The sequence below is a fragment of the Heterodontus francisci genome, chromosome 38 (genome assembly GCF_036365525.1).
Source record: "Heterodontus francisci isolate sHetFra1 chromosome 38, sHetFra1.hap1, whole genome shotgun sequence".
Taxonomy (NCBI): domain Eukaryota; kingdom Metazoa; phylum Chordata; class Chondrichthyes; order Heterodontiformes; family Heterodontidae; genus Heterodontus; species Heterodontus francisci.
The window spans coordinates 43,677,939-43,690,382 of NC_090408.1; the positions used below are offsets into that span (position 1 = coordinate 43,677,939).

General features: G+C 43.3%; 1 protein-coding gene across 13 annotated transcripts in view; it reads left to right on the forward strand.

Annotated features, from left to right (window-relative positions):
* The window catches only part of megf11 (multiple EGF-like-domains 11), a 568,089-nt gene that overhangs the window by 477,690 nt on the left and 77,955 nt on the right, over positions 1 to 12,444 (forward strand). For all 13 annotated transcript variants that reach the window (XM_068018269.1, XM_068018268.1, XM_068018258.1 and 10 more), the window contains 2 exons: positions 961 to 1,124; positions 2,001 to 2,103. In XM_068018269.1, coding sequence (XP_067874370.1) covers positions 961 to 1,124; positions 2,001 to 2,103 — 267 coding nt within the window. The remainder of the gene's footprint in view (positions 1 to 960; positions 1,125 to 2,000; positions 2,104 to 12,444) is intronic.

Sequence of the window (12,444 nt, forward strand, 5' to 3'; positions counted from 1 at the left end):
CAAATGGTATGTTGGCCTTCATAGCGAGAGGATTCGAGTACAGGAGCAGGGATGTCTTGCTGCAATTATACAGGGCCTTGGTGCGGCCACATCTGGAATATTGTGTGCATTTTTGGTCTCCTTATCTGAGGAAGGATGTTCCTGCTATAGAGGGAGTGCAGCGAAGATTTACCAGACTGATTCCTGGGATGGCAGGACTGACGTATGAGGAGAGATTGAGTCGGTTAGGATTATATTCGCTGGAGTTCAGAAGAGTGAGGGGGGATCTCATAGAAACCTATAAAATTCTAACAGGACTTGACAGGGTAGATGCAGGAAGGATGTTCCCGATGGTGGGGGAGTCCAGAACCAGGGTCATAATCTAAGGATACGGGGTAAACCATTCAGGACTGAGATGAGGAGAAATTTCTTCACCCAGCGAGTGGTAAGCCTGTGGAATTCGCTACCACAGAAAGCAGTTGAGGCCAAAACATTGTATGTTTTCAAGAAGGAGTTAGATATAACTCTTGGGGCGAAAGGGATCAAAGGATATGGGGGGAAAGTGGTTACTGAATTGGATGCTCAGCTATGATCATAATGAATGGCGGAGCAGGCTCGAAGGGCTGAATGGCCTACTCCTGCTCCTATTTTCTATGTTTCTATGTTTCTAAATCTATACTGTATCCTGAACCCCTCCTGTGTTGCTCGGATTGAAACTGAGACTGCATCATCCATGAATCAAGGAAAGGTTTATCCCTGCTTCACACTATCCTCAATGGGTAAGGTTTCACATGCATTGAAATATGCCTGGACTGGGCACTTGGACGTGAATTGGCACTGTTAGGAGAATCAGTGGCTTTGGAAGTGTCTCCCCTTCACCAGGTTTTTGAAGTTAAGATGTCAGTTGATAGGATTTAATGTTTCTAATTGGCTGAAAGTATAGAAGTTCCTGTGCCTTGAATGATAGTGTTTGTGTTTTAGGTTGGCATGGAGTGGACTGCTCCATCCCTTGCTCCAAAGGTACATGGGGGCTTTACTGCAATAATACCTGCACCTGTACCAATGGAGCAGCTTGTAATCCAGAGAATGGCTCCTGCACATGTTCCTCAGGCTGGCATGGAAAACATTGTGACCAGCCATGTCTGGTAAGTTGTATTTTAGTTTTCTGGGTTTTTTTCCCTCTGGTGCAAGTTATTTAACTTTCCCCCTTCTTAAATTTCCTTGAGCTACAAATCACTCCCCAATAAAGGGGTTAACCAGATAACCTGCTGCCAGTACCTCTGCCAATGCAATTATGGAGCTTGCTGCCAGGAGGTACACAAGACAGCAGCATCAGATATGAGTTGCCATATGATTTATTTTTTACCCTCCCATCTTCAGGGTTTCCACCTGGTCCCTTCCCCAATCTGCCCAACTGAATTCAAGAAATCATCTTAAGGGATAGGCAGCTGAAAATCCTTATCCTGCCACTCGTAGAGCAATATGCTTGTGGAACAGGGCCATGAAAACTCCTCAAGTGAGTTACTACCTTGTAACACTTGAGCATTGTTTAATATCTATACAATGCACTGTCAGACAAAACTGTTACTCTGTATACATTTTAGCCAAAATAATTAAGTTCTTTGAACTGGTTGCTCAGTGGGTTTACTTTAGGACCGATTTGGTATGATATTCGAAATAGCAAATTTAATGTACTGCATTCAAGCAGAGCAGCTATGAGTGTTTTATGATCTATTGGCTTATCAGACAGTTTCCTGTTACAGCAGAAAACGATGTTCTAAGAAAATCTGAAATTTTAAATTTTTTGAACAAAATAAACATCTGTTGATTGATTACTTTGATGGTGTGGAAAATGAATTGTGCTGTTGCTGAGAACACAAGCAAAATGTGATGGGCATTATTTAATGGGGATGACCAGTGTGGCCCAGGATGTACATGGTCTAATAATTTGTTTTTAAAAAATCAGATACTGAACTGAAGGGATTGTGCTTTTAGAACCATTCTTTTCTTTCCTTTTCTAGGATGGAACGTATGGTCTCGGCTGTAGCGAACGTTGTGACTGCTGTCATGCAGATGGTTGTGATCCAGTCACAGGATTCTGCCGCTGTGTAGCGGGCTGGACTGGTAAATATGACAAACATGTAAAACGTGAAATGTATTCAAATATGCTTTTGTTTTCTGCTCACCACCTCCTCCTAGAACATGGGAGCAGGCTCAGGATAAGGGGCCAATCATTTAGAACTGAGATGAGGAGAATTTCTTTCACTCAAAGGGTTGTGAATCTTTGGAATTCTCTATCCCAGAGGGTTGTGGATGCTCCATTGTGGAACATATTTAAGGCTGAGATAGACAGATTTTTGGTCTCTTAAGGAATCGAGGTCTATGGGGAACAGACGGGAAAGTGGAGTTGAGGCAAAAGATCAGCCATGATCAAATTGAATGGCAGAGCAGTTTCAGGGGGCCTGCTCCTATTTCTTATGTTCTTATATTCATATCATGGATTAAGAACATACATACATACGAACATATGAATTAGGAGCAGGAGTAGGCCATTCGGCCCCTCGAACCTGCTCCGCCATTCAATAAGATCATGGCTGATCTGATTGTAACGTCGACCCCAAATTCCCACCTACCCCCGATAACCTTTCACCCCCTTGCTTATCAAGAATATATCTAACTCTGCCTTAAAAATATTCAAAGACTCTGCTTCCACTGCCTTTTGAGGAAGAGAATTCCAAAGACTCACGACCCTCTGAAAGAAAAAAATTCTCCTCATCTCTGTCTTAAATGGGTGACCCCTTATTTTTAAACAGTGACCCCTAGTTCTAGATTCTCTCACAAGGGGAAACATCCTTTCCATATCTACCCTGTCAAGACCCCTCAGGATCTTATATGTATCAATCGTCACCTCTTACTCTTCTAAACTCCAGTGGATTCAAGGCTAACCTTTCCTCATAAGACAGCCTGTTCATTCCAGGTATTAGTCTAGTAAACCTTCTCTGAACTGCTTCCAATGCATTTAAATCCTTTCTTAAATTAGGAGACCAATACTGTACACGGTACCCCAGATGTATTCACCAATTCCCTGTATAACTGAAGCATAACCTCCCTACTTTTGTATTCAATTCCCCTCGCAATAATCAATAACATTCTGAAGGGGGAGGGTGAACAGCCAGCAGTCGTGGTCCAAATTGGAACCAACGACTTAGGTAGAAAGAGGGATGTGGTCCTGCAGTCATAATTTAGGGAGCTAGGTAAGAAATTAGCAAGCAGGACCTCAAAAGTAGTAAACTCCAGATTACTCCCAGTGCCACACACAAGTGAGTATAGAAATAGAAGGATAAGACAGATGAATGCATGGCTGGAATGATGGTGCAGGTGCAGAAGGGAGGGATTCCTGGGACAATGGGACCGGCTCTGGGGGAGATAGGACCTGTACTGGCAGGACGGGTTGCACTTGAACAGAGCCGGGACTGAGTTCCTTGCAGGACTTTATGCTATTACTGTGGGGGAGGGTTTAAACTAGTTTGGCAAGGGGATGGGGACTTGAGGGTAGACTCAGTTGGGACAAAATCTGAAATGAAAATGGAAGGCAGAAAGTTGATGGATGAGTCTGGAAGGCAGAGGAAACAAAGGTTAGACAATAAAAAAAAAGAATTTGGCAGGCTTCAAGGGTATCTATTTCAATGCAAGGAGTATAGCAAATAAAGTAGATGAGCTGAGGGCACAGATAGACACGTAGCAGTATGATATCATAGCTATGACAGAAACATGGCTTAAGGAGGGATAGGAATGGCAGCTCAAGATTGCTGGTTACAGGGTTTTCAGACGCGATGGGGGGAGGATAAGAAAGGAGGTGGAGTGGCAGTTTTGGTCAAGGAAACTATTACAGTTGTGGGGAGGGATGATATGTTAGAAGGTTCATCAAATGAGGCAATATTGATTGAGCTAAGGAGGAAAAAAAGGACGATCACACTGCTGGGAGTGTACTATAGACCCGCAAACAGTCAGAGGGAGATAAAAGAGCAGATATGAAGGCAAATCTCTGAGAAGTGCAAGAACAATAGGGCAGTAATAGTAGGGGATTTTAACTACCAATATTAACTTGGATAGTTTTAGTATGAAAGGAATTGAGGGAGCAGGATCCTTGAGGTGCATTCAGGAGAACTTTTTTGCCCAGTATGTAGTAAGTCTAACAAGAGGGCGCAGTTTTAGACTTAGTTTTAGGAAATGAAGATGGGCAGGTGGAAAGAGTGGCTTTGGGAGAGGATTTTGGTGGTAGTGATTATAATTCCGTCAGTTTTAACATAATTATGGAAAAGAAAGAGTTAGAACAGGAGTTAGAGTTCTCAATTGGGGCAAGGCCAATTTTACTAAACAAAAGTGATTTTGCAAAAGTGGACTGGAAACAGCTACTTGCGGTTAAATCGGTGTTAGAACAATGGGAGGCATTCAAAAGGGAGATTCAACAGGTTCAGAGTAAACATGTTCCCTCAAAGAAAAAGGTTGAGACGGCCAAATCTAGAGCCCCATGAACGTCAAGGAGCCTACAAGGTAAAATAAGGCAGAAAAGGAAAGCTTATGTCCGACACCGAGAACTCAATACTACAGAAAGCCGAGAGCAGTATAGAAAGTGGAGGGATGAAATCAAAAAGGAAATTAGGAAAGCAAAGAGAGGGCATGAAAAATTATTGACAAGCAAAATCAAGGTGAACCCAAAGATGTTTTATCAATACATTAAGAGTAAGAGGATAACTAAGGAGAGAGTAGGACCAATAAAAGACCAAAAAGGTAACCTATGTGTAGGGGTGGAAGATGTTGATATGGTTCTTAATGAATACTTTGCGTCTCTCTTCACAAAAGAGGGGGACGATGCAGATATTGTAGTTAAGGAGGTGGAGTGTGAAGTTTTGGATTTGATAAACATAGGGAAGGAGGAAGTATCAATGGGACTAGCATCCTTGAAAGTTGATAAATCACCAGGACCAGATAACATGTCCCCATGGCTGTTAAAAGAAGCAAGAGAGGAAATAGCAGAAGGTCTGACCATCATTTTCCAGTCCTCACTGGATACAAGTGTGGTGCTGGAGGACTGGAGAACTGCTAATGTTGTACCTCTGTTTAAAAAGGGAGCGAAGGATAGACCGAATAATTACAGGCCAGTCAGTCGAACCTCAGTAGTGGGCAAATTATTGGGATCTATTCTGAGAGACAGGATAAACTGTCACTTAGAAAGGCACAGGTTCATCAAGGATAGTCAGCATGGATTTGTTAAGGGAAGATCTTGTTTGACCAACTTGATCACATTTTTTGAAGAAGTAACAAGGAAGATCGATGAGGGTAGTGCAGTTGATGTGGTCTATATGTATTTTAGCAAGGCTTTTGACAAGGTCCCACGTGGCAGACTGGTTTAAAAAATAAAATTCCATGGGATCCAGGAAAATGCAGCAAGGTGGATACAAAATTGGCTCAGTGGCAGGAAACAAAGGGTAATTGTTGATGGATGTTTTAGTGACTGGAGGGCTGTTTCCAGTGGCATTCTGCAGGGCACAGTACTGGGCCCCTGCTTTTTGTGATATATTAACGATTTGGACATAAATGTAGGTGGCATGATCAAGAAGTTTGCAGACAACACAAAAATTGGCCGTGTAGTAGATAGCGAGGAGGACAGCTGTAGGCTGCAGGAAGATATTGATGGTCTGGTCAGATGGGCAGAAAAGTGGCAAATGGAATTCAACCCAGAGAAGTGTGAGGTGATGCATTTGGGAGGTCAAACAAGACAAAGGAATACATGATTAATGGGAAAATACTAAGAAATGTAGAGGAAGTGAGGGACCTTGGAGTGAATGTCCACCGATCCCTGAAGGTAGCAGGACAGGTCGATAAGGTGGTTAAGAAGGCATATGGAATCCTTTCCTTTATTAGCCAAGGTATAGAATATAAGAGCAGGGAGGTTATGATGGAACTGCATAACTCATTGGTTAGGCCACAACTTGAGTACTGTGTGCAGTTCTGGTCACCTCATTACAAAAAGGATGTAATTGCATTAAAGAGGATGCAGAGGAGATTTACGAGGATGTTGCCAGGACTGGAAAAATGCAGCTATCAGGAAAGATTGGATAGGCTGGGGTTGTTCTCCTTGGAACAGAGAAGGTTAAGGGGAGATTTGATTGAGATGTACAAAATTGTGAGGGGCCTGAATAGAGTGGTGGTGAAGGGTCTATTCACCTTAGCAGAGAGGTCAGTGATGAAGGGGCATAGATTTAAAGTGATTGGTAGAAAAATTAGAGGGAAACTGAGGAAAAACGTTTTCACCCAGAGGGTGGTGGTGTCTGGAACTCACTGCCTGAAAGGGTAGTTTGAGGCAGAAACTCTCAACTCATTCAAATGCTGGAAGGTGGAATTAGAATAGGTGGATCATTTCTTGGGCGTCACAGACACGGTGGGCCAAGTGGCCTCTTTCTGTGCCTTAAACATTCTATGATTCAATAACATTTTATTAGATTTCCTAATTATTTGCTGAACCTGTATACTAACCTTTTGCGATTCAAGCACTAGGATATCCAGATCCCTCTGCATCACAGAGCTCTGCAATCTCTCACCATTTAGATAAAATGCTTCTTTTTTGTTCTTCCTACCAAAATGGACAATTTCACATTTTCCCACATTAAACTCCATTTGCCAGATCTTTGCCCACTCACTTAACCTATCTATATCCCTTTGTAGTTCTGAAGAAGGGTCACTGACCTGAAACGTTAACTCTGCTTCTCTCTCCATAAATGCTGCCAGACCTGCTGAGTATTTCCAGCATTTCTTGTTTTTATATCCCTTTGTAGTCTCCTTATGTCCTCTTCACAACTTACCCTGCCCTTATCCCTTTAGGAACCTGTGTTGCACTAATCCTTCATTGTTTGCATAAATGGTGTATAGAGGTAAAAATTTCAGTTGTAATATATCTGAAGAAACAGACTGCAAGGAGTCACTGAGCTGAACATTTTAAGGGAAATTAACTAATGCGCATAGAAATAATGTCACCAACCTGGGATTTCCCCAATCCTGTTATTTCAACTCTACATTCTTGATGAACCCCCATGCCTTGCTGGGGTCAGAAATAAATCCTAGCCTGCTCTATTTCTCCCAAAGAGATAGGTATATATATTTTTAAATTGTGCATGAAATTTAATAGCTATTTATCTTTAAATTAAAAATTCCCTTTACTTGCTCTCCCTACTTTGGTAACCATTCCTTGAGTGAGAGAGTGGACAGGTGACTTACTCCCTGTCCGCCTCCCACACCTCACCCCCTCCCCCCCCCTATACTTCTCTTGTTGAGTCGTTGAATGAGAGGTGTGACAGAAATATTTTGGCAGTGGAGGCCAAGTCATTAAATATATTCAAGAAGGAGATAGATATATTTCTTAATGTCTAAGAGATCAAAGGGTATAGAGAGAAAGCGGGAACAGGGTACTGAATTAAACAATCAGCCATGATCTTTTTTGAATGGCAGAGCAGGCCCGAAGGGCCGAATGGCCTACTCCTGCTCTGATTTTCTATGTTTCTATAAACAGAAATGCTGGAAATTCCCATCCAGCAGTTCTGCCAGCATCTGAAATAGGAAAACATAAGTTAATCTTTCAGTAAAATTAGCCTGACAGTAACCTAGATTTTCTCTTTACAGTTGCTGATGGATCTGTAGCATTTTCTGTCTTTATTTCAGATTTCTGGAGTTTTTTTATTTTCTTATCATTTCTTCTGGAATGTGAGATCTTGTTAGGATGGAGTGATTCAGTTTTTGAATATCCCCTTGTAGAAGAATTGTATGACCCTACTTCTGGTAACTTCTCATGTGGAGGAATCATCCTGCATTCTACCTCACCATGGTACAGCACATGCCATATATAGCATAAAACAGACCTTCACTGTGGCCCAGTACCGTGTTGATTCTGTTGTAAACCCAATGTCTCATTCTTCTCATTTCAATTACTTTGAAACCAGATTATTTTTATTTCCATTTAAGCTTTGAAAGTACTTTGAAAGCTCATTATTTCATTCCAGTCATGATTAGGGAAGGATATTTAGTGCTGCCGTTTCTTATGATTGCTGCCATTTAGGAGTATGTTTCTGATGTTGGCGTATATTTATATTGTCAAATTTTTGCACTTCCGGTGAATCACAGGGCTGGAAATTTAACTCAGCTCTGTGACAAATTATTAAAAGTGTTCTATTTTAAGGCTGCACTTAGGCCGAAGTCTAGTTTCAAGATACCAACCAAAAACATCTTGCAGAGATAATAAAGCTGCCTCACATAAGGTAACAGAGAACTTTAAAGAATCCTCCGCCCTAGCAAAAGTCTGCATTACAATTAGAAGCACAAAATAAAAGTTTGAAACCATACAAGCAGATTTTATTTCAAACTTGTAGGATTCGGTAAAATAATCGTTATCAAGGATCCACCTCACTGACGTTTGAACTCCGGTATATAGTAAAAAGGGACTCCTGGAGTCAAGAATATGGAGACAAGTAACCAGTTTAATGTATAATAAGTGTTTTAATAATGATTCTACTAAAGCATCCCAGTAGAGCAGAGGTTTCTCTCTTTTACCATCTGATTCTTTGAGAACATATTATGTTCTTGTGGTGAAGCTATGTCTAAAATTCATATTAAATTCAATGTATAAATTTGCTTTTCTTTGCCTTTTCCTCTTTGGAATATCATAATGCCACAAGCTTCACTAACTGAGAGGCCAACCTTAGAGACTTGCTCCAGGCTTGTGCTAATGTTGTTCTATAGCCAGCTGTAAGGAAATATACAAGAGAGTCTGGGATGAGTAATTCTCTGATTTCCTCCCTTCCTGGTGAAGAGGCACCTGGCCTGAGGAACTCACCATGTGGAGGATCCCAGGTGCAGGCATACCTCCAACTGTTCTGTGTTGTGACATGTATACGGCCATCTGCCCTTGGAGTCATTTGATTTGCAGAATGTTAAAGTTGTAAAATTGTGTTGTTAGAAGTAAAAAGATGATCTGAGGGTTGGAAATGAATTTTCATCTGTATGCTTCAGTAAAGACTATTTGTGATTTTGCAGTGCAGTTCCAAAGAAGAAAGCTACAATCATGAGGAGGTATTTCACAAGGGAGGGAGGATCAGGTGCATTTTCATTCTAAAAACTCCCATGTTTTAGACCTTTTCTAACCTGAATATGGAATTCTCTTTCATATTTAATGCTAGATCTCTCTCTCTCTCTCTCTCTTGTACTGACTGCTGTCATTTCTTCTAGGTTTTAAATGTAACATAAACCCTGTTTAAAATTGGCTTCACTCTCTCATCTCAATAAGTCTAAGCTAGCTGATTAATTTGGCTTTAATGACACTACGCATTAAAAAATTCTCTCTTTACTCTATTAAATTAGACTTCTGCATTTCAGAGGACAGAATGTTTCTGCTGATGTGGAGGAGGAGAGTGCAGTCAATTCAGACATCCAGCATGATAGTGGGCACAGAACCCACCCGCTGCCTTTTTTGTGGTAATAGATTCATTTTTCAATGGGTGAAATTAAAGTTTCTTTTCTCTGTCAATTATAATTGTCCTTGGTGATATAACTTTGTAGTTTCCAAAATGGAGAAGGGGTGCCCGGTACCAGAAGGCCCACAATTTGTCACTAATTGGAATTAAATTAGGAGTCTCACTTGAACACCACAAGGATCGCTGATGTGATTGCAGTGCAGCTCTGTTTCTGCTTTAATATGCTGCATCATGGAGCAGTGGGAGGAAAGTTCCATTTTCAACTCCAGTGAATTCCCAGTCTCAATTGCTTTGTTACCAGGAGGAACAGTTGGAGGGTGAGTTATTACCAGGCTATTACAGGGAGGGGCTTAGATGAATGCCTGAGAATATATTGCCCACCTGCCTTCTTGGCTACAGGATGTACTTGGCCAGAAGGGATGAAAAGGGGAGCAAAATGAAACATCAAAAGACTAGGAGTTATGGGATCTAGAAACACCACTCTGAGGTTACCTGCTGTACCTGCATACTAGTTTTCTGCGATTCGTGCATGAGGACACCCAGATCCCTCTGCACCGAAGCACTCTGAAGTTTTTCTCCATTTAGATAATAATTTGCCTTTCTATTCTTCCGACCAAAATGGATAACCTCACACTAATCCACATTAAACTCCGTCTGCCAAATTTTGGCCCATTCACCTGACCTATCCATATCCATTTGTAAATTTCTTATTTCTTTATTGCAATTTATCATCACACCTATTTTAGTGTCATTTTAAAGGTACCTGGACCTGCGCCTGAAGTGCTGTAACCTGCAAGGCTACGGACCAGGTTCTGGAAAGTGGGATTAGATTGGGCGGATAGTTTTTTCAGCCGGCGCAGACATGATGGATGAATGGTCTCTTTCTGTGTCATAACTTTTCTATGGTTCATGCTTCAGTGAAGCTGGAGTACTGCTGGACCCGGCTGAAGAGTTGTTGAAACTCCTGGACTGCCCCCTCTTCCCCCCCATACCCTCACCTCCACCCCCCACCCCCCCTACACCCTGTACAAAAACTTACTGCCGTTGGGATGTAGCAGGAGCGACATGGCACCATGGCTGAAGCAAGACACCAGGTGGCCCCACTGTTTAGCGCTGCCTCCCTGGCGATTCTGCTCCGGGCTGCGAGGGAAAGGCGGGTGGTCCTCTTTCCAAGGGATAGCAAGAAGAGATCCTCCTGCCTGACCACCAAGCCTGGATGGAGATCGCCATGGGGGTCACCCTACGCAACTGGGTTCAGTGCTGAAAGAAAGTTAATGACCTCCTTCTTTCTTCCAAATTGAGTCCTCCGTACCTCTCTTCTCTTTGGGGCTTGTATGTGGCTACGTGGGAAGGAGCACTACATGGGGAGAGAGTGAATGCAAAGGCGCTGGCAAGGGGGTTAGGCATCACCACATCCTGGCAGATGCATGGTTGCATCTCGGCGATAAGCCTCCTGCTTTCACCCCTCACCCCAATTACCTCCCCTGAGAGCGGACGTGGGGAGGAGCCATGTAGGAATCCCATCAGGGGCGAGGGGCTGCCACTAGCATAACTGTTCTGTTGTTCTTCCTTCGAAGTCTTACGATGTCTCTTTTTCTACTTGCAGGACAAATGGGCCCATAACACTAGGGAGACCTGAAGGAGTGGCGGAGGCATCCCAGATCTAAGGCCACTATCATTGGCTGAGCAGGAGGCACGGGTGCTAGATGGGGCCCTGGGCAGCCATTCAATAGTGGATGGTGAAACAGGAGTCTCCGCACAAGAGAGTGAGCATTGTGTGCATGTGCCCTCCACCACACTTCTGGAAATCCACATCACGCATGGTTGGCATGAGGAGATCTGAACAACTTAAAGCACAAATGTTTGTTTTTTCATGCAGGTCATCATCTGTAGGTGGCTCACACTGACACTGTGACAATGGGACAGCTGTTCACCTTTGAGGAGGAGGAGCAGTCACAGGATGCACCATCACATGATTCTCCTGCACCTTCCACCAGCACAGATACTTTCACTCGGTGGGTATGCGTTCGGGCTTAAGTTCAGGGTCACAAGTTGGTGATACCACCACACACATGCCCAAGCAGTTGATGAAGGCTGTGACAGTCTAGCCACTGATAGTCGAAGGACTGTGGGTGACCAGGCCCATGCTGAGCCCCAGGCTGATGACGAGCCTCTGGTGTCAACAGCACAGGGCATGCTGGAGTTGCAGAGAGAGGTAAGGTGGAGCTGCCAAGCGGCCATGTGTGGCGACGGAGGAGTCCATCCATGCCATGAGCCTGCTGTGTCTCAGGCATGAGAGCACAAGGCTTCCTCCATTGAGAGGTTGGTGACCCCTGTGGAGAACCAGATCCCAGAGATGCATGCAGACCTGCACATCATCACCTTGGCCATGGGGGATTTTAGCTACAAGGTTAGGTTGGAAAAGCTGGGGTTGTTCTCCTTAGAGCAAAGGAGATTGAAGAGAGATTTAATAGAGGTGTAAAAGATTATGACAGGCTTAGATAAGTTGTGGTTGGAATTCTTCAATCTACAAAAGATAATGGACATCAGTAAATAATCCAATTAGGTGGGGTGTCTTCTCTTGGTGCACCTTTGCTGATGACTGCGAAGGCCAATCCTTGGGATGTGCCACACGTGAAGCTGCCAAGTGACACTGTGAGTTGTTGTTTTTGACGTTGGCATCTGTTGCCAAGCTGCTGTAGCCACTGGTCATCGTGGTAGTGCACACCAGTCCACAGGATGTATCGTCATTTCCCTCTTTCACCAGCTAGTGACTCCCAGATGCGATAGTCGACATTTAGGGCCTCCATGTCACGCTTGCAAGAATCCCTGAAGTGGAGCTTTGGGCTCCCCACTGGTCATCTGGCTCCGACTACCTCACTATACAGAAGGTCCTTGGGTATGTGACCGTCTTCCATCCTGCTGACGTGTCCGATCCACCGAA